The 20,684-nt window shown below is 40.7% G+C and overlaps 1 protein-coding gene across 3 annotated transcripts in view; it reads left to right on the forward strand.

Moving 5' to 3' along the window:
* TMEM154 (transmembrane protein 154) overlaps positions 1-15,600 on the forward strand; it is a 43,142-nt gene extending 27,542 nt beyond the window's left edge. For 2 of the 3 annotated variants that reach the window (XM_042983763.1, XM_015538397.2), the window contains 4 exons: positions 442-469; positions 1,771-1,856; positions 4,169-4,226; positions 13,181-15,600. In XM_042983763.1, the coding sequence (XP_042839697.1) occupies positions 442-469; positions 1,771-1,856; positions 4,169-4,226; positions 13,181-13,196 (188 nt within the window). In that variant the 3' untranslated portion in view covers positions 13,197-15,600. The remainder of the gene's footprint in view (positions 1-441; positions 470-1,770; positions 1,857-4,168; positions 4,227-13,180) is intronic. The other variant, XM_042983764.1, reaches the window with a different exon arrangement.
* Positions 15,601-20,684: the final 5,084 nt, after the last annotated feature.

The raw sequence follows: 20,684 nt of genomic DNA on the forward strand, positions 1-20,684 counted from the left end.
CTCTGGGACAAAGGGACAGTCACAGTGCTGGGCTTCGTGTGTCACACAAAGATACAACAGCAATGTGTTGAACTGGGACGTGTTGGAGTAAGGAAGGGGCCAATGAACAGTCCCTCTTGTCTGACTCTCCCTTGCTTCCCATTGCCACTGTTTTCTTCTTCAGATGGATTTAAAAAAAAATGAAAAGGGAGAAACATCTGATTTGAGGTCAACACTCTTAGAGAACCATCATATCTTTAAAAAAAAAAAAAAGATTTCATGTGGTAAATTAGGACCTCATTTCAATATGGTGCGTGTTTGACTTAAGAGTTATTGCTCCCTAAAATGCAATTTACTTAAAGTTGTCTCCTGTCTTTGGAAAGGAGATTTCAGCTGTTGTTGAACTAAAAAGTTGTTCTAGACAATGAAAGCTAACATGACCTTTATATCTATTCTCTTTAGGTGAACTGGGAAGTGAGAACATCAAAGTGTAAGTTCCTGCTGCCTCCCACCCAGCTCAGTGTAGACGAAGATATCCGGGAGAGGAGTAGATTAGAGAGCCATCTGCCTTTTTAGGAGTTTTTATTCTCACACCCTTGAGGGTTACCCTTTTCATCCTGGGCCCCAGGAAAGGGCCCTTAGCAGCCCAAGGGGGAAGGGGATGCACCTGTCTCCCAACCTCAGTTCAGTGGGGGATCTGGGTGAAGATCCAGAAAAAATCTTCTGGGTCCTCTCCAGGAAAAAAAAAAACAAAACAAAAAACTCTTTTGAATGCTACCAGTTCCAAATGCATTGTAGTTTAAATATTCTGACCCTGGGTGTATTTCAAGGACGTTGGTTCATTTATTCTGATTAAAAATTTTATCACCAGGAAAGATAACATTCCCTGGTAGGAAAGGGGAGTCCTGGTAGAGGCATAAAGTTCATGCTGCAGAATCACAGTGAGGACGGGAGGGAGAAGGGGAATGGAAGGGGAGAGGAAGGAAGGATGGAGGGAGGAGTGGGCAGAAAGAGAACAAGATGCCACCAGAAGAGTGTTCTGGGGCGATGTCACCACCTCCTCCAGCCTTCCCCCTAGCAACCTTGCTTGTTTAGACACTTTGCTGGCTTCCTCCATACGCCCTCCTCTTACACCCAGGCTCCTCTACGTGCCTTCCTTTCACGTCCCAGCTGTGGTTCTGAGCTGGTGGTCTCCTCCCCAACCCCATTTACGTTAACCAGGGGCTTCTTTTCCATAACCGTGTGCTCTGAATCCTGGTAAGTGAGGGCAGTGGGTTTCTGAAAGCAACGACTCCATTTCTCTATGTCAGAAAAGCCTGGGAATTGAAAGGAGGGGTGATAAAAGCAGCCTGTCCACAGTGGCCTCTTGACCTGGGGCACAGTTCAGAAACCTCAAGGAAAGGGAAGTGAAATTAAGCAAGGCTAACATGCTAAATAGGGCAACTCCCCAGAGGAGCCTCGTGGTAGAAGCCTGGCAGCTCAACTTGGTACCTAATTTAGGGAAGCAGTCAGAGTCTCCTGGGCTCCCTTGCAGCCCAAGAGCTGGGCCGTGCGCCTTGCAGCCCAAGAGCTGGGCCGTGCGCCTTCCATCATTGGATCAGTGATAGATGAAGGCTTATTGTAGTTCGAGCCTTTCCGCCTCTTAGAATTTGGTGAGTAGGGCAAAGCCCCAATCTGCCGTGGAGTGTCACACACCAGATCAAGTTCACCTTTCCCGCAGTCAACATTCTGGGCTTTCCCAAAATGAGACTCGGCACACCACACTCCTTTTTGTTTCTGTTCTCTCTCCAGCCCCATTTTTGAGGAAGACACACCCTCTGTTATGGAAATTGAAATGGAAGAGCTTGACAAGTGGATGAACAACATGAATAGAAATGGTATGTGGTAACCTAAAGTTGCTTTTCCTGTCCTCTCTGGCATGTGAAGGTTGCAACGGTTTTATAAATGTCCCGTAATTGTTGGAATGTGACGGCGTGAGCCCAATCCGCATTAGATCTGGAGCATGCGGGTAATCAACTTAGGTCTGACTATCCTTAAAGACTCAGTTTAAGGGGTGCCTGGTGGATCAGTGGGTTAAGCGTCCAACTCTTGATTTCAGCTCAGCTCATGATCTCACAGTTTATGGGATCAAGCCCTACAGCAGGTTCTGTGCTCGTAGCAGTGAGCCTGCTTGGGATTCTCTCTCTTCCTCTCTCTTTCTCTGCCCTCCCCTGCTTGTGTTCTCTCTCTCTTGCAAAATAAGTAAATAAACATTAAAAAAAGAAAAGACTCAGGTTAATTACTGCATCACATGGTGCCATTTGTTTTTATTTTTGTACAATCTTTTCAAACAGACTTTTTCAAGAAGAAGATGATTTTTCTTCAAACAAGGAGCTCTCTGGGTCCAAATTATCTGGAAAAAGCTAGCGTCTGGCATTACCTTATCTACTGTAGAATTTAGAGATCTATGATTTTAATCTGTATATGGATGTAAAATTTTGCCACATATAATTTACATAGATCAGTGCTGTTCACTGCCATATGCAAGAGACGCCAGCCATATGTGGCTATTTAAATTAAAATTTAAAAAATTAAATAAAGTTAAAAATTTTCAGTCACACTAGCCACATTGTGAATGCTCAGTAGCCACTTGGGATGCATAACTACTGTATTATACACACAAATCTAGAACATTTCCATCACCAAAGAAAGTTCTATTGAACAACACTAATAAAGATAGTAATATAAACATCCTCCTGTAACTTACTTCCTAATTGATATCTGGTAGTAATTGCTGTATGTGTTCCTTACTTTTCATTAAATCAATATGTGGGTTTAAAAAAGGTGGTAGCAGGGCACCTTGGTATCTCAGTTGGTTGAGCGTCTGACTTCACTCGGATCATGATCTCACAGTTTGTGAGTTCAAGCCACGAGCTGGGCTCTGTGCTGACAGCTCAGAGCCTGGAACCTGTTTCAGATTCTGTGCCTCCTTCCCCTTGCCCCTCCCCCTGCTCGCACTCTGTCTCTCTCAAAAATAAATAAACATTAAAGAAAATTGCGTGTCAATAAATGAATAAATAAAAAGTAAAAAAGATGGTAGTTGTTTTTTCCCTTTTAAAATTCCTATAAAAATCAATAACTGATTTTTAATGCTCAGATTATCTTCATAAAATCCACTATTTATATTATCATATCATTTGTATTGTTAACATTCAACTTTAAAAAATACCCTGGGGTCTGTCAGATTCAACAATAGTGAAGCCCCAAATCCAGACACCTGTTATTAGAATTATTATACCAGAGGCTTATCAACATAAGCTTTCCCAAAGATTAGAACCATTCGATGAACTTGTACAATTTTGAACGGAACAGTTTTTCATAGCCCAAGATTGAGGCAAGAAAGGCTCTGTAAAGCATTTGGGGACAGGGGCAGGTCACTATAATAATCGTTAAGGCAGTTTCATTTTGTTGTTTTTAGTTTATAAAATACACATACATAATAATTTGGCAAATGCAAAAATAAAAGTAGAAAGAAGAAAAAAATTATACCACCCAAAGGCAACGTCTCTTAATAATATGACATCTTTCCTTCTGTGCCTGAGATAACAGTAATACATCAGGATCCCATTACACTCACAAAACCAGAAACCCAGAAAAAGGCATATCTACTTCGTAACTACAGCAGAGAGTTATTTTGACACATAGGTGATGGAGTCGATGGATTTTGTTTTTCCTTACAAATAACTGTGACATGATAGGAGAGAACTCTGACGACTTTAAGAAGGTTAGTCGTTCCTCAATTCACTTGCTGCCTTTTGATCGTGCATCCTGACTGAAATCATTCTACAGGCTCATCAGGACCTCCGGTAAAGCTATTTTATTCCAGTGTCTAACCTGAAACATGCAGATTCTAGCTTTTGGAGCAACAGTGAGGTTCTTTGGGGACTGAGTAACCAAGCAGTGATGAATTGTGCCCTTTCCAACAGGGCCAGAGGCATGTTGAAGCCTTGTATCTGTGCTACTAATGCTTTTTCCCATTTCAAGAGCCTTGCCATCATTAATCTTTTAACCTCTGGAACTCCCTAGTGAGGTCATTTCTGTACAAGCAACCACACAGAGCTGGGAAATGTGGCGCTCAAATGCATGAGTTTTGTGGGTAGAAAATAGAATTTTGGTGATTAACAACGAGTTTGCTTTTATTCTGTCCTAGCTGATTGTGAATGTTTACCTACTTTAAAGGAAGAAAAGGAATCAAACCACAACTCAAGGTACTTCTAATTTCTACCATTGATTATATGTGTGTGGGGGAGGGTATTGGAGACCAGGGTAGGGCATTTTCATTTACCATCTCTGTGCTTGTAAATTTTATGTGACAATTTACATGGGTATATAGGTGTGTAGTGTGGAGAAAAGAAAGGTACAAAGGTACAAAGTAAAAAGAAAGATACAAATAGAAAGGTACAAAGTAAATATCCTAGTGACTCTATCTTTTGAAGTAAATTAATACTGGCATTTTCTTTGCCCTTCTGAAGACATACTGTTGAGTCGACTTCTGTTTTAGCCACAAAACTTTCCAACTGTAACAGACTATAGGTTTGTTTACCTTGGATAAATAGATGTTTGGTAAGGAAAACAGATGGAAGTGACAGCCTTACTGGATAACTGTAAATATGAGTGAGCAAAATGAACATATAAAAAACAAAACAGAACAAAACAAAACCCCCCCTGGATTGGATTGTCAAAGGAGAGAAATTAAATGAAAATTTTAAAAACATATTCCATTCTACCACTAGGTGGCTCTGCTTGATAGAAAATTTTAGTGGTCAGCACACCAGAATCTTGTTTAAATTTTGCTACCTATTGTGAGGCTAGAAATGACCACGCCTGGGGTGTTTTTGATCAGAGGACTGTTTGGTCAGGACGTGGGAAGCGTCGCGGGAGAAAGGATTGATGATTCAGCAATCGTGGGGACTTGTTCCACACAGCAGCGCTGTGATTTGGGGGGCACCAAATTGTTGGTAGGGGTGACTCAGAGGTGATCAGCGAGTAGAGAACTTGACTGAGCCTGTGACTGAGACTTTACGCTTCTGTTGGAGTAGATAGAATAATCTTTCAGAGCAGGGTAAATACCACCCGTCTTCTCTCCCTCCGTGTTAACCAGAGGTCTTGTGCCTGTCATCTTAAATGCTTCCAGAGTGCAGACATTTGTCACGGGCAGTCCCTGAGGCTGGAGCCTTGCAGGAAAAGCCTGATAGTAGATGGTGATCGGGGCAGTCAGATGTTTGTCTTCTAGCCCCTTTTTCTGCTCCTTCCCTTAAACCTTATCTGAAAGGTCGTCACCCTACATCTCACACATCACACCTCTACAGTCTTAGTGAGGTAAACCTCAGCTCTGATTCGGAAGTCCGTTTCTTATTGAAGATTTCAGTCAGCGTTACCAGTCCAGGTTTTTGCATGTTAAAAATTCATCACTGTTCAGAAAAAATTCTATCCCATGTAAATGAGGTACCAGATATTAACAAGTAGATGAAAGGGAAAAAAATGCTAGCGGGAGCATCACAAAGGCAATTACAAAAGAATATTTTCTCTGCATTTTAATCTTACCTAAAAATGAGTCATGTGTATGTTCAGCACATGGCTCAGATCACCACCAAAACCCTATAAATATCTTATGACTGTATTTCTGATGGGCACCCACAAGTGGCATGGAACACCGGTGGTTTTTATACATCTGCCTCTTGGTTTTTGGAATTATTGGCAACATAGAAGAAACTTGATGTTGAGAACTATATGGTTGGGAAAGCATCTTAGAAATCACATTTTTGAAATATTGAAAGGTTGGTCTTTGAAATAAGCTCTAGGTCATTTCTGCCTGTAAGACAAAAAGCCTTAACCCATTTGGAGAGCTGCTTTATGCTGAACTATTGTTTTTAAGGAGAATGTCTACATTTCCTCTGTTGGTCCAGAACTGTTCGGCTTTAATTCACAGGACAGCCGTCTGGCCTTACGTCATTCCCTCTCAGTGAAGCCAGCACCAGCATTAAAAACCAGCAATGGCAAGTCCCAAGGCTTTGGTGCCACAGATACTTTCTGACTGCTGCACAGAGTAGTAAAATATTGTAAAGCAAATCTAATTTTTAGTCACTGAAAAGTCAGAAAGGTACAAAGCACTCAGAACAAAGTCTGTCACAAAATAAGCTCTCAATAAGTATTGGTATTCTTATTATTAACTTAACATTGATATACATAAATTGACTGCCTTTTGGGCTCGTGAGCTTGTGTCCAAAGGCCCAGGCCCACCCACAATACTGGTTGGGGCATTTTTTTTTTTTTTTAAGACTGTATATTTTAGAGCAGTTTTCTGCTCAGCAAAACTGAGCAGAAAGTACAGAGAGTTCTAATACCCCCACACATGCACAGCCTCCCCGGCTGTTGGCATCCCATACCACAATGGTACATTTGTCACAATCAGTTAACCTACTTTGATACATCGTTACCCCCAAAGTTCCCCATTGGCTTTTAGCTCTGTGACTCATCCTTCCTCTACCATTTAAGCAGTGTACAAGTGACTGCAATGCTTCAGAAAGTATATAACAGTCACTGAAGATTGAACTTAGTAGAAAACACACTTCTCCATCCTCTTGCTAAACTAAGACTTCTGGACTCTATTTAAAAGGGCTCAATCCCTGTTGATGCTAGAAAGACACCCTGACGCAAAACCTCTTAGGCATAAAGTCCATGTACTTCTGGAAAAAGGAGTCGATCTGGTCACCATCCTACACTTAATGCACCACATTGGATACAAAGACTTTTCTTGTTAGGGCCCATAATCTCCGGCCTTTCAGAACTTTCCCCATGTATCCCATTGGCAAGCCATTGTTCATTACTTTGCCCTGTCCTCGTTGAATGGACATTTTCTTTTCTGCTGTGGAACCTAAAATCTAGCACAGATTTTAATAAATGCCAGAGACATACCGAGCACTATGGGAAGTTTATACTATGGTTTCTGTATCTTTAAAAAATCCATAAGAAAAGACAACAAAGGAATTGTGGAGGAGGGAGAGTTTTATATTCTTATTTCCTTATTGTTATTTCCTTAGCATTTTCCTCCTAATTCGTATTGGTTCTGTGCTAGGCAGTGTAAGAGGTAGTGGGAAGAGTGTTAGTGGAAGTCGTGTCCAAGGGAGGTGGCAAGGCTGTGGGAGAGGTCTGCCCTAGAGTTGAAGAGAAGTTCATCACTGACACGGTTCATCTTTGCCAGCACATGGTGACAACAAAAAGCAGATCTATTGAGTTGGTTTTATTATTGTTTAAATTCTCTGTAAAGAACGCACTCCCTTATTGTCTACCCTCACCCTCACAGAACCTTCCTGAATGGAGCTAGACAGTGGTAACAAGAAGGGGAGAATCCCTTTCATCATAGTGCTTAAGGTGTAGCCAGCCTGTCCCTTCTTCCTGAGGCCTTTATACTTAGACAATTTCCTGCAACCATGGTGTTCTGTCTCTGTAAGCTTAAGTGAATAACCACAGAAAAGGAACTGCAAATAACAGCCAAGTGTCCATCTTCTTTCCTTTATGCCAGTTAGCCACAATGATGAGTTTATATTGAGTGGGGAACGACTAGGGAAAAAATCGATTTGGTTTCATTCAAGTAGATTTATAATTTTGAAAGCTCATGAATAACAAAAACAATAAGACATTTGTATAGCATTTTATATATGCCAGATGCCTGGGTACTATCACCTAGGAAATTAACTAGTTAGAGGGTGAATAACAGCATCCCTGTTCTGGTTTTGTAATAATTCTATTGTTTATCTTATGATTCATGTCTGAGCTCAATGACATAAAAATGGATCACTTCAATATTTCTCAGAAAAATCCAGTTTAGTTTAATAAAGAATTTTGTGAATTTCTTCCTGTTTCCTCTCTTCTCTTCACCTTTCTCTCTTTTTTTTTTTCTTAGAAAAGTATGATGGTTGATATAATTTTACAAGATATATTTACTGAACACTTAATATGAACACCTAATGCCAGACAGGGCCTGGCATTGTCTATATCATGCCAGTTCGACCAGTTAAAAATGAAATAATCTGTATGAGTAAGCCTGGAACTCAGAGATGTTAAGTGATTTGTCCAATTTACACAGCAAGTTTATGAAATGCAATATTTCTTTTAAAACTACATTTTAATTCTCTTTTATTAATTAGTTAAAATAAGAGATAGTCCACAAACTAAAAGATAAATTAGAGATTAAAAAAAAAAAAGAAGGAACACACAGCAGCAAGAAAGGCAGCCACCATGAGGCTGATACGTGAAAGTATTTGGTAGATGATGCATCCATCGTCCCATATATTCATTGAAAAGATCATTAACTGCAAGAAAACAGTGGTTTTAGTGAACTCTTTTGACCTCTTTGCTCAAGTAAATCTCTGGCTACCTCCAGTTATTTTCTTTGTGAGTTTCTTTCCTCTTTTCCTTTTTTAGTCTCTCAAAAGTCTTTTAAAACTCAACAAGTATTTAGGAAGTATATTAAGTGCCAACTGGTTTCCCTCAAATCTGAGCTCTGTATTATGAGGGATACAAAGTAACATATGAGGAGTACAAAGTAACCATTTATAATCCTGCAGGATGATAATCTCAAATAACATTGTTAAAATGCAGGTGTGTGTGTGTGTGTGTGTGTGCGTGCATGCTCATGTGGTGGGTGAGAGATGTACTAAATTTAATAAAACACAGCCTGCTTGAATAGTGGCCCAGATTATGTCTGCTGTGGGCATGATCTATGTGTCTTGGATGAATTTTAGGCCTGCCTGTGATGTTAGCCAGATGTGTGACCTCTATAATTCCCCCCAGGGCCAGGCCTCTTTCGAGAAGGAGTAGGGACGTTATACTGATGAAAAGGAAGGGAGCACGATCTTATTGTTATGTGAGTTTGTGCTATCCTGAGCTCTGCACTTCCCCAAAACCAAGTTAGGGAGCATCATCATGTGAGAAAGGTTTAATGTAGGTTTATTACCATCTTCAGAGCTAAGAAACATTAGCTCTGCTCATAAAGAGGGATTGTTAGAAGATAAACCGGTCAGAAGAACAAAGATGGCTTATCTGATCCTACCTGCAACCAAGGGGGCAGTTAGGAAACAAGGTGTTAAGAGCTGTATCTGTCCTCATTTAACTGCTAGCATTCCAATTAAATGCTTTCTTAAAAATAACAAATCGATGCTTTTTCATCAATTCAATTTGTTTTTATGGTTTGTAGGCCTGTTACTATAAAGGCCTTTAGGAAAGCTGTCCCACATTCTGAAAATATCTGTGTAACACTCTGAGAAAAATTCCTCACTAATGCCACTGTCATAGACAAGACACTAAAACTGTAGGAATTAACACTGAGGCAGGCAACAGAGGTTGGAAGCAGGATTACTTACTTTATTTGTTGCAGTCGTGTGGCAGTTTGCCAAGGTATTTTTAACAGAACTCTAGGATTTGCCAGAGTTAACAACGTCTGGGCTCATTTGATCATTTCACAGAGATGATAAATAGCCCCAAAGACAGCAGGGAACGCATCTAACTAAATAGAGGGAAGAACGTGAGCCAGAGAATGGCTCTGGGCTCAGGTAGCGGGCCAGATCCCAGGCTGCTGACTTGCCCACAGGCCTGATGGCCACCGCACCACAGCCAGTAAAAACTCGCACGTGGGATTTGCAACACTAGGAATGACCTGAGGTCCCATAGCTGAGGCAACTTGTATCCACGTTGGGACCGTCTTGTGTGGCAGACCCTGTCACGCTGCTCACTGTCCACAGAGCTGAGCGCCGAGTGCCACGTGTGAGCTTCTGTGCTCTTCGGTGCTTGAAGTTGAAGCAGGAGGTGGACAGCGTCACACGTGAAGCCTTCAGAATGCTTGTAGAGTGTTCTAAACAAACCTCATTTAAGGGCGTTCTCAGAAATGGAAAGTTTGTTTTGGAAGATGGTTTCTGAAAGCTTTTGGATATTTGAAGCAATGTTCCAGCTTGTAGTTCACTGACAGACATTTGCTGCTTAGAATCTGCAAAATAAGGATAACACACGTTCATGGGTTTGCATGTCAGGCCCGCAGCCTAGGGCCTTGTATTTGCTCACCTATCCTTTACAACAACCCTAGAAGGTACATGGTATTATTATGCATGTTTTGCGGATGAGAATAGGAAACTCCGGCTAAGAAAGGTCAACTTATCCAAGGTCACATAGCAAGGAAGTGGCTGAGCCCCGGTTCAAGCTCTGGCCATCTGACCCTGTGCTCTTAGCTACTGTGCTAAAAGAGCCACTGTTAGCACACATGAGCATTAGTACTACCATAAAAGAGCAACACGAGGTGTGAAATACCAAGGCATAAACGTAATCAAAAAATGAATGGCGTAATATAAAAAGAAATTGTTCAAATTTTTTTTGAGGGACATAAAAGATTTTTAAAAATAAAGATGTACTGTGTTCCTGAATGAAAGACTCAACAATGTAAACATTTAAATTTACGGGTGCCTGGGTGGCTCAATTGGTTAAGCATCTGACTTTGGCTCAGGTCATGATCTCCCAGTTTGTGGGTTCGAGCCCTGCGTTGGGCTCTGTGCTGACAGCTTAGAGCCTGGAGCCTGCTTGGGATTCTGTGTCTCCCTCTCTCTCTGCCCCTCTCCCACTCATGCTCTCTCTCTCTCTCTTTCTCTCAAAAATAAACATTAAAAACTTTTTTTTTAAATTAAAATTTAGAACTCTGCCTTACACTTTAGATTAAAATAGACTCCAAATAAGTTTAAATGTTAAAAAAAGAAAAAAGTCCAGGGAAAATATAGAGGAATTTTATTATAACTCTGAGTTGGGAACTAGTTTGAAAGCATGACACACAAGTCAGAAACCATATCAGAAAAGCATAGTTTTAACTACATTGAAAACTCTAAATTTCTGTACTTCTGAAAACACAATAAATAGAATGAGAAGGAAAATAAAAACTGGGGTAAAGTATTTCCAATACACGTATAATAAATAAAAATTATGATTCTTAAAACACAAACCAATAAAAAGATAATAGTCCCATTTTAAATATGAGTAAAAATTATCAATAAGCAATTTTGCAAAAGAAGGAATGGAAATTACCAAGAGAGCTTTAAAAAATGTTTGTTTTTCTCAGAAATTATAAAAAAGTAAATATACTATTTTCACCTATTGGATCAATAAAAAATGAAAATAATAATATCCAGTATGGGGAAGGATGTGGGGAAAAAGATATTTCCCTAAAGAAAGTGTGGGGAGAAGGTAAATTGTACAAAATATCTAGGGAAGGGGGTAATTTGAAAATGGGCTCTTCAAGCTTTAAAAGAGCACACATTTTAACCTGGTAATTCCCCTTCTAGCCATTTACCCGAAGGTAACAAATGGAAATGTGCAAAGATGTAGCATTTTTTAGGCTAAATAAAGACTATTGGAAAGGGTCTACATGTTTAACAATAAGGGTGTGTAGTTTAAAAATGCTTTTTCATCTCATGAGGCAATGAGATCCTCTATAGCCACTAAAAAGATATTGTGTATTTATTAGCAAGGACTGAGGTCTCCAGGTGAATGAGAGTGAGCAAAGCAGTCGATAGCACAATATATGTAATAGGATCCTACTTTTGTACAAAAAGAATGCATGTCATTATCAAGGGAAGAAAGTTTGGAAGAATGAACACCAAAATGTTGACTGTAGTAAGATTGTTGGTATTTTTGCTTTGCTTATTTGTATTTAGTTTTCCAACAGAGGCCACGGATTGGTTTTATAAAAATTAAAAAAAAAATCACATCTGTTGTAACAGCTGGACGCAGATCAGCGTTGTGGACAAAAGAGGGCTCGTGCCCACTACTAGTGAGGCTTTGTGTTATACTGTGCTTAGGGGAGCTGAAGTCTCCAGATAAGGCCACAGAAGGAAAACCCGCAATTCAGAGACTTATGTTCTATAGAGATGAACTTCTGGATCTTAGAAATAATATTCTGCTACCACCCAGTTTCCAAGAAATGGAACCTCCTTGCCCAGTTTAAGAGTGGTGGTACAGGGTAACTTAAGTGAAGGGGTTGTTAAATCTGCTCTTCAGCTAAAAACTTTCTTAATTTTCCATCAGCTTCCCATTGTAAATAAATTTTGCTACAGAAGTTGTCCTTTTGTTCACAATTGCCCTCCTCCTCCTTTCGTACTGGCTGTCCGCCCTTATCACAGCATCTTCCCCCGGTCTTCACAACACAAATGCAAACACATAACCATACACACTACGTTTCCCCTCCCCTTTCGTGGATAGATCTATTTATCTGGCTACCTATCCGTCTACCAAACTGCTTCAAAGTCTTTTTGGAAACACATGCTGTTTCCCTGAGCAGGAGAGCCCTGAAGTAGGAGTAAGAAGAATACAGTCTGTTGCAGACTACCCATGTCTGTGAGCTAAGGAGATACGATGTTCTGTTGATTATTATCATTCGGGCACTTCCTTGGACACAAAGGTCACTTCAAGTAGGGATGTTCTGGAATTTGAGTGATGGGACACAAAACTGAAAAAAGAAGCAGGAGGAGAGGGAGAGTGGCCTGCTCTCCAGGAGACGTGGGTGGAGGTATGGTCTCACTGGGGAAAAGTTGCAGAGCCAGCTATGTGGCCAAGATAGCCAAGTTAGAAACAAAAGCACAAATTAGCCAGCCAGCACAGTCATGTCCGAATACCATGTCCGTAATTTATGTCTATTCACACTCCAAGATGCCTAATGGTTGAATTCTGAATGACACGGAGAAAGCACCTCCGTATCCTTTGTGGATACGAAGAAAATGGGCTTTTGAAAACACGCCAGGACCACCAACTCTTGAAAAAAACAATGCATGGAAATTTTTTTAAAAAAGGAAAAAAAAAAGGCAATTTGGCATCTATTCATAGAGAATGGGATTCGTTTTAATTAAAGGTGGGGGGGGGACCCCCAACTCCATCTGGTTCTCTCCACATCAGCACGAGGGAGGGATATTGGAGCAAGAGCTAGGGATTATTTCTTGGCTTTCATGGATTTCCTCCTCAGGGACCAAGTATAAAATCCAAACCAACCTTTGTTTCAGAAACTGTAAGCTGGACACTGTTGGCTTCCTGACTGTTTATGTTCTCTTGAGTCACCTCCACAGTGGAGTGACCAGCTCTTGGTAGCTTCTTGGAAATACACTATTGTTCTCTCTCTCTCTTTTTTTTTTTACAGTGACAGTGAATCCTGAAACTGAATGGTGCTAATGTTTTCCAAGGAGCAGCCCTGGAGGGAGCCTGCCGAGCCTGCCAATGGAGGATGAAGAGGATGCAAATTTAATTAATTTCAAATCAACACAGACACAAGAACCTTTTGCTGTGCCTCCCAACGCCCACTCTCCCTAACGATGGCATCACCTGTACTTGGAAGAATGCACGATTGAGAAGCGCCGGGCAGAGGCTTGGCTGCCATCCACCGTGGCTTCTGAGGGTGGAGTAGCCACGGGACGCGTTCACCTCTCCTCAGCGCCTGTTCCCTCCTCTCCACCAACCTCTAGCTGCCTGTACTCACTGCGGCCACACTCTCCAGGTCCTTGTTCCCTTTCTGCTTCATTCCTTGGAGTTTAAATCAGGAAGCTGTTTTACATACGGCCTCCTTCTGGGTCACCTTGTTACCTAATTAGCTTTGGATAATTTCCTCTGATTAGTCAAGTCCTCTGATAGGTCCTCTGCCTTCAGCAGGAACTTTCCTCAAGGCCAGTTACGTCATGGAAAAGACAGTGAACAAAGCGCGTGCTTCACTCTATACATCATCCCCAGGGGTTGGGAAGCGCGTCTATCTGCCAAGAAGACAGAGTGAGAGTCCACCGTCCTGAGGAGATGTTGTCTGGTGACCTGCGGACTCTGAGTTGGCCAGACAGGCCCTTTGGGCACTTCTCGGAGGAACAGGAATCTGCAGTGAAGGAGCGAGATGATCTCCCTCTCGGCTAAGATCACCAGCGCAGTCACATTTCTCCAAAGCTCATTCTTGCTCTCACCACACCTCTTTGCCTTTGTGTGAAGAGAACATGGGCACAGGGGGTCATCTGCCAACGCTTTACATTTTTGAGATCTTTAAGGTCGTTTGCAACAAACAGAACAGGAACAGGCGGATACCTGTGCCCGTGGCAGGCGTCACCCACTGTACCTTCCTGTCAGGCTGGCACAAGCCTCGTGTCTCCCTGGACACAGCTTTCCAGGAGGCCGCTATCAGTCCAGCAGAGGTGACATTCTACACGGGGTTTGTTGACATTCTTGTACAAGAAGCAACGGCGCCAGATGCAGAAGGGCCTGCTTATCATTCCCATTCACGGAAAATCAATCCTCACTGAATCCTTGATTGTCCAATTCTGACCTTTAAAGCAATCTGGCAAACTGGGAGTCCTCGGGTCTTCCGCAATACCTGATATTGTATTCCAGGAAAGAAATAAAGAGTGAACACTTTATTTATTTTACTTTCCACATGTAAACTGAGGGGAGATGAGGGTCACCACACATTTGCTGCTGAATTTGGGGTCTTGGGTTCGAAAGGCTGCCTTAATACATAACAAAACTACCCCTCTCCCCCTTCTCGGAATCCCTTTGACTGGTACTCACCTTCTGAACTATGCCCATCATTTTAAAGGCAGAGCTCCAAGCCAGGGAAATCTTTCCGTACAATGAAAGAGAACTATCTGGTTGTGTTTAACCACTGCTATTGTGTTATCCTGGGACTTCATGGAACTGTGGCAAAAGACAGTCTTTGTGGTATATAATGTCAGCAGATTCATCTGTCATATCCTCGTTAGCACATCCTAATAAGGCATTTTTGTTTTCACGTCTGTTTTGCATATTCATATTCAATTTGTGGTCGACAGTGACTCTCGGATATTTATGCCAAAATTGCCATTTTCTGAATTATTATTTCTGCCTGTTTTGTTACTTTGTTTCTTCTCCACGTTTTGACTCTTTGAAGAGTCTTAGATTGCTTCCTTCTCTCTCTAGGTATCTAAGATTTTTGCTGAATACTTACGCCTATAAACTTTATCCAAGTCTCTCAACCAATGCACCTAAAAGTTCAGAGAATGATAAGGGGTCTTGAAATCTCATTTTGATTAAGCAATACTTTATGAACATTTTAATACAGTTAAAATATTCTCATTCAGTATTTAAAATAACTTTAAATTTCAGAAGAAGCAAGCTTCAGTAACATGTCATTGAATTTATGTCTGCAAAATGTCCTAACCTCTATAATTGCACAGTCTACAAGGAATTTTTTTTAGAAGGTAGTTTATTCTAGCAAGGTCTATGAACCAAAGCAGTGAAGGGTCAATCCTAGCATCCTGTATCTTTTTATTACTGTTCAATCAATAGATATCATATATTTATGATAATTTCAATAACTGCTTTTAAACCCAAACTTAATTTTTATGTTTCAGACTATTGTTGGTAAAAATCACATTAATTTGCCCTAATTGGGTAGCCAATCAGAACAAAATCTGACTTTAGAATATTTTAAAGATATATAACTTTCACTGCATATTTTTGTACACTTTAAGCAAACTAGGTTAACAATATTGCCTAGTTAAACTCCTCAGGGAACTTGTTTTAATAAACATACAAGTTATCGATGTGTTACTCTTCTTTTTTAAGCTTATTTATTTATTTTGAGAGAGAGAGAAAGAGAGAGAGCGTGTGCATGCGAATGGGGGAGGAGCAGAGAGACGGAGAGAGAGGATCCCCAGGCCGATTCTGGGTGGGAAACCTGATGCGGGGTTCCATCTCAGGAACCATGAGATCATGACCTAAGCTGAGATCAAGAGTCAGGCACTTAGACACTTAACTGACTGAGCCACTCAGGTGCCTCTATCAATCTGTTACACTCTCTCTCTCTTTTTTTTTTAAAGTTTTATTTTGAGAGAGAAAGAGACAGTGTGAGTGAGTGAATGGTAGAGAGAAGAGAGAGACAATCTCAAGCAGGCTCCGCACAGTCAGCACAGAGCCCGATGCAGGGCTCGAACCCACAAACCCGTGAGATCATGACTTGAGCCGAAGAGTCGGACACTCAACCAACTGAGCCACCCAGGCGCCCCTCAGTCTGTTACTCTTAATTCAGTGATATGACTCCTCTTTCTGGGAAGCTCACTGTTATCTAAAAACAGGCATACAGCATGGATCAAAAGTCATATCCAGGGAGTGACAAATGCCTCTAGCAATGTAAAATGTTTTAAAAAATGCTTTTGTCTATTTTTAAATTTCGACTGTTTAAACTATCAATTTGCACCATCTCTGGAAGAAGGCCCCTATGATAAGTAAACAAAATATAGGCTTTAGTTTCAGTTTCTGTCAGAATTAATACAAATTCTGAAGGTAGTAGAGTGCCAAGACACAGTTTCATACTGGGAAGACACTGCTGAAATTCTCATTGTGGGGAAAACACTGAGTTTTATGCTGGATTAAATTTACACATGCTACTTTTTCACCGTCAGAAGATACTCAGGATGAATCCTGGGGTTCCACTCAGTATACACAGCAGGCAGGCCAGAGTAGCTCTACCCATAGGTTACATTTCTTCAGTCTTAAAATAATAAGAAAAGTCACTGTATAATAGTGTGGAATGGAATTAGTCAAATTTTTTATTAATAATTGCATAATCCAAACAATGAATTGCCTAAATTACTTTGCTCATTTGAGCAGCTCTTTGACATTGCCTTGGTATTGTCCTGTCTGGCACCAAACTTTTATTTTCCTCTTCGTCCTTTTGGGAGTAGCTATTTGTAGATACTCGGTGGGGTTTCTTGGTTTGTTTCGTTTTTTTGTCCCATTACCTCTTCTAAATAGCATGTCATATTCGTGAGATAGCAATCCATACAATTATATAAAATAAAACCTTTAAAAATCAATTCAGTAGATGCTCTATGCTCTTTTTGAAATGATATCTTAAGAAGTTAAATTTCTAAGCCAAAGTACATCCAATAACATTGAGACTTTCATTTCAGTGCCGTACAAGTTTAGAAATACAACACTGAACCATTGAAAACAACCAAAGGTGAATGGATGTTTTCCAGTTGGACTTCAGGTGCAGAGGGCTCGGGCAGTCATATTCCTCACATCCCATCACATTATCATCACTGGCTTTTGGTACTTTATACATAAGTAATTGGGCCTTTTACATGAAAGATATTCTTCACATTTTCACTTCTTTGGGCTGCATGGAAAGAACAAAATGAATGATACATAGAAACTACAAATTGTAAGCAACACTTTCTCTGGTATAAAGATCAGTGGAGAGTAATCACTATATTACTCTGACTTTGGTGAAACCCTGACATTATAATTAACATCAAGAACATGGGAAAACTCTGCATGTTTAATAAATGCTAGCCTTCAGAAAGAGCAGAGGTTATAGTTTTCCAATGAGTGAAAAAATAATCTGGTAGATCATTAATAATTTCACTTGTATGCATCTTGTTTTTAAAATTAAGTGAAAATAATGTAAAAAATGCTGTATTAGACTCTCATTTTTCAAGTAATATAAAGTCTTTCCTCAGAAGGTCAGTAAGATCATCAGATGTTTATTTATCACTTGGCTTCAATGTATAATTTCTATCTTATAAGTCTCATGTAAGAAATGGTCCCATCACTATTGATTAGAACTGATTTGCAAAACTACTAAAGTTTTAAGACTGATTACAGGTTTTAGGTTCTTTTCTCCTGCCTTGTATGCTGAGAATAATATATGTAATGATATTTTTCCTTTATAGCTTATGGCTTTAGAAATGTCAGATATCCATTACATATGTATAAATTATGCTCAGCTGTATGATTTTTATAAAAAATAAATACGTACATACACGCTGGTAAGCTAAAGTGCTCATTCAGCAGTGTTAGATGGAAAAGCATTTTTGAATTTAACTGAAAAATAAAGCACTATAAGAGAGGAGTAAAGAGTATCTTTGACATTAGTTTCTATGTGATTGTATATAAACACTTAAGATAAATGCTTATTTGAAAGTAAGGTGTTTGTTTACTAAAATGTTGTTGACTAAGAGTAAAGGAGTCAATTATACATCTGTTTAAAGGAAAATTCTTTTAATTTTACTTGTGACTATGAAAAAGAAGGATTGTTACCTTTTATAATTATCTCTTTTGATCCGTATACCTTTTTTTTTTTTTTTTAGTTTTTTTAATGTTTCTTTATTTTTGAGAGAGAGAAAGAGAGAGAAACAGAGTGTTAGCAGGGGAGGGGCAGAGAGAGAGAGGGAGACGCAGAATCTGAAGCAGGTTCTAGGCTCTGAGCTATCAGCACAGAGCCTGACGCGGGGCTTGAACTCAGGAACTGTGAGACCATGACCCGAGCCAAAGTCGGAGGCTTAACCAACTGAGTCGCCCAGGTGCTCCGATCCACACACCTCTTTAAATAAATGATGCAATACCAATTTTAAAGTTCTTATAGAATTCAACCTGCTTTATACAAAATTGTCTACCCTAAAAATTAACTGGGTTTTCTGCATACCTAAAAGATGTTGTAACACATTCTTGTCTTTTTTCTTTACAAAATATTTTTAAATTGAGAAACGAAATTTCAATTGTCTATGGAATGTAATTTTTAAAAGTATTTCTAGTAAAAATAGAAAAATCATAGGGGTGCTTGAGTGTCTCAGTTGGTTAAGCATCCAGCTCTTGGTTTCAGTTTAGGTTATGATGTCACTGTTTATAAGTTCGAGCCCCAGGTCAGGCTCTAAACTGACAGTGCAGGGCTTGCTTGGTATTCTCTCTCTCTCTCTCTCTCTCCCTCTGCCCCTCTCCCTTACTCTCTCTCTCTCTAAAATAAAATAATAATTAAGAAATTAAGAAAAATCTTAGAGCTAAAGCCTTATCTTTTTCCTAATTTACTAGCTTTTGTTCATGTCTTTAATTCTAATTTCATTTTCTACACCTTGACATTATAATAGTTGGAACAAGGCTGACAGACAAGTTCATAACACATAGATAATATGAAGACATCTGTGAAAAAGGATGCATTCCTGCACACAAACCAGTCAGTACATTGACAAACAACGAGCAGAAAGATTCCCCTTCAAGGCCTCAACTAACGTAAAACCTGGTCATTTATGGCATCAATACACCCCTAGAGTCTGCTGCAGGGTATACGTCCTGCCTATGTTAACCAGAGTGACTACGTGACTGACGTGATTGGGCAGACCGGCCTCGAGATGGCTTGGACCTGAAGAGCAGACAGCCCCACGGCCTCAGGGAAGGGATATGAAGAGAGAACAATAATACTAACTGGAACTTATTGTGAATTAAGTTCAGCTTCTAATACTAGACACGCAAAATGAAATTATTTCAAGCAAGATCTTTTTTGGTCACGCATGAAACAATACAGAGGTAAGCTGGTATGGTAACTCCATGGGCATCTGGACCCTGGATTCCTTCTAACCCTCCCCCCTATCATTAGTGCAAAGCTCCCATCCTCAGGGGTGCCGTTCGGTACACATGCCCCAGCGTGGTGTCCACAATAAGGACAGAAAGGGAACCAGCACAGGGCGAGCCCCTCTAAAGAGCTTTCCTGCCAGCCCATTGAAACAACTCCGCCTACATCTCATTAGCCAACCTATCTGCAAGGCCAACCCTACCTACCTGTAGGGTTGGTACAGGTAGGGTCTCAGGGTTGGTACATCATCATTCCCAACAATGAGGGTCTGCTTCTCAAAGCAGTGAAAGAATATTGGGTATCTGATGAGGTAGCAACACTGGCCATAAGGTGCTAAGTACTTACCATATATCGTCTTGTTTTAATCCTCGCCATATACTTAAAAAAAACGTTTACTGATTTTGAGAGGGAGAGAGAGAGAGTGCACATGTGCACGCGCACACACACACGTGCACGCGAGTTGAGGAGGGGCAGAGAGAGAGGACGAGAGAATCCCAAGCAGGCTCCACATTGCCAGCACAGAGCCCAATGTGGGGTTCCATCTCACGAACTGTAAGATCATGATCTGGCCGAAATCAACAGTTGGATGCTTAACCTACTGAGCCACCCAGGCACCCCTCACAATATACTTTTACGATAAGATTAGGGAACTTATGAATTTGTCTCATGTCTTCCTAACTCCAAAGCACATGATCTAAATGGCTACACTAAACTGCCTTCCCAGTAATAAGCAATAGGAGGGTGTTTAAGAAGGTGTCGGTCATTGTCAAGGAGGCCTGAAGGTGGGCAGATTCAGACCGGAAGTAACAGAAGCTTCAGGAGGGCAGTGAAGGAAGGACCCCAGGACCAGTAGAAATGGTATATCATGCTGAGAAAAAAAGTCAGGGTTTGGAATAGGGGTGATAAGGTAAAAATACTTAGTTTCTGGACCTAGGTTCCGGTAAGGATTTGGCCACCGAATAAAGAAATAACGAATGAAACTTAGTGGCTTAAAACCAGCAACAATCGTTTATTTTGCTCGTGAGTCTGCAATTTGGGTGGGGTTCATTGGCAACAGCCTATCTCTGCCCAGCATCATCTGGGCAACTGAATTGGGGCTGGGGGATCTGCTTTCAAACAGCTCACTCACATGGCTGGCGAGTTGGTACCCAGCTGTTTGATTCGGAACCCAGCCAGGCATGTGGGCCAGGGGCCTTGGTTCCTACTACATGGGCTTCTCCATGGCTGCCACACAGCATGGTAGCTGGATTTCAAGAGCAATATCCCAAGAGAACAAAGTGGAAGT

Source organism: Panthera tigris, chromosome B1, assembly GCF_018350195.1.
Source record: "Panthera tigris isolate Pti1 chromosome B1, P.tigris_Pti1_mat1.1, whole genome shotgun sequence".
Taxonomy (NCBI): domain Eukaryota; kingdom Metazoa; phylum Chordata; class Mammalia; order Carnivora; family Felidae; genus Panthera; species Panthera tigris.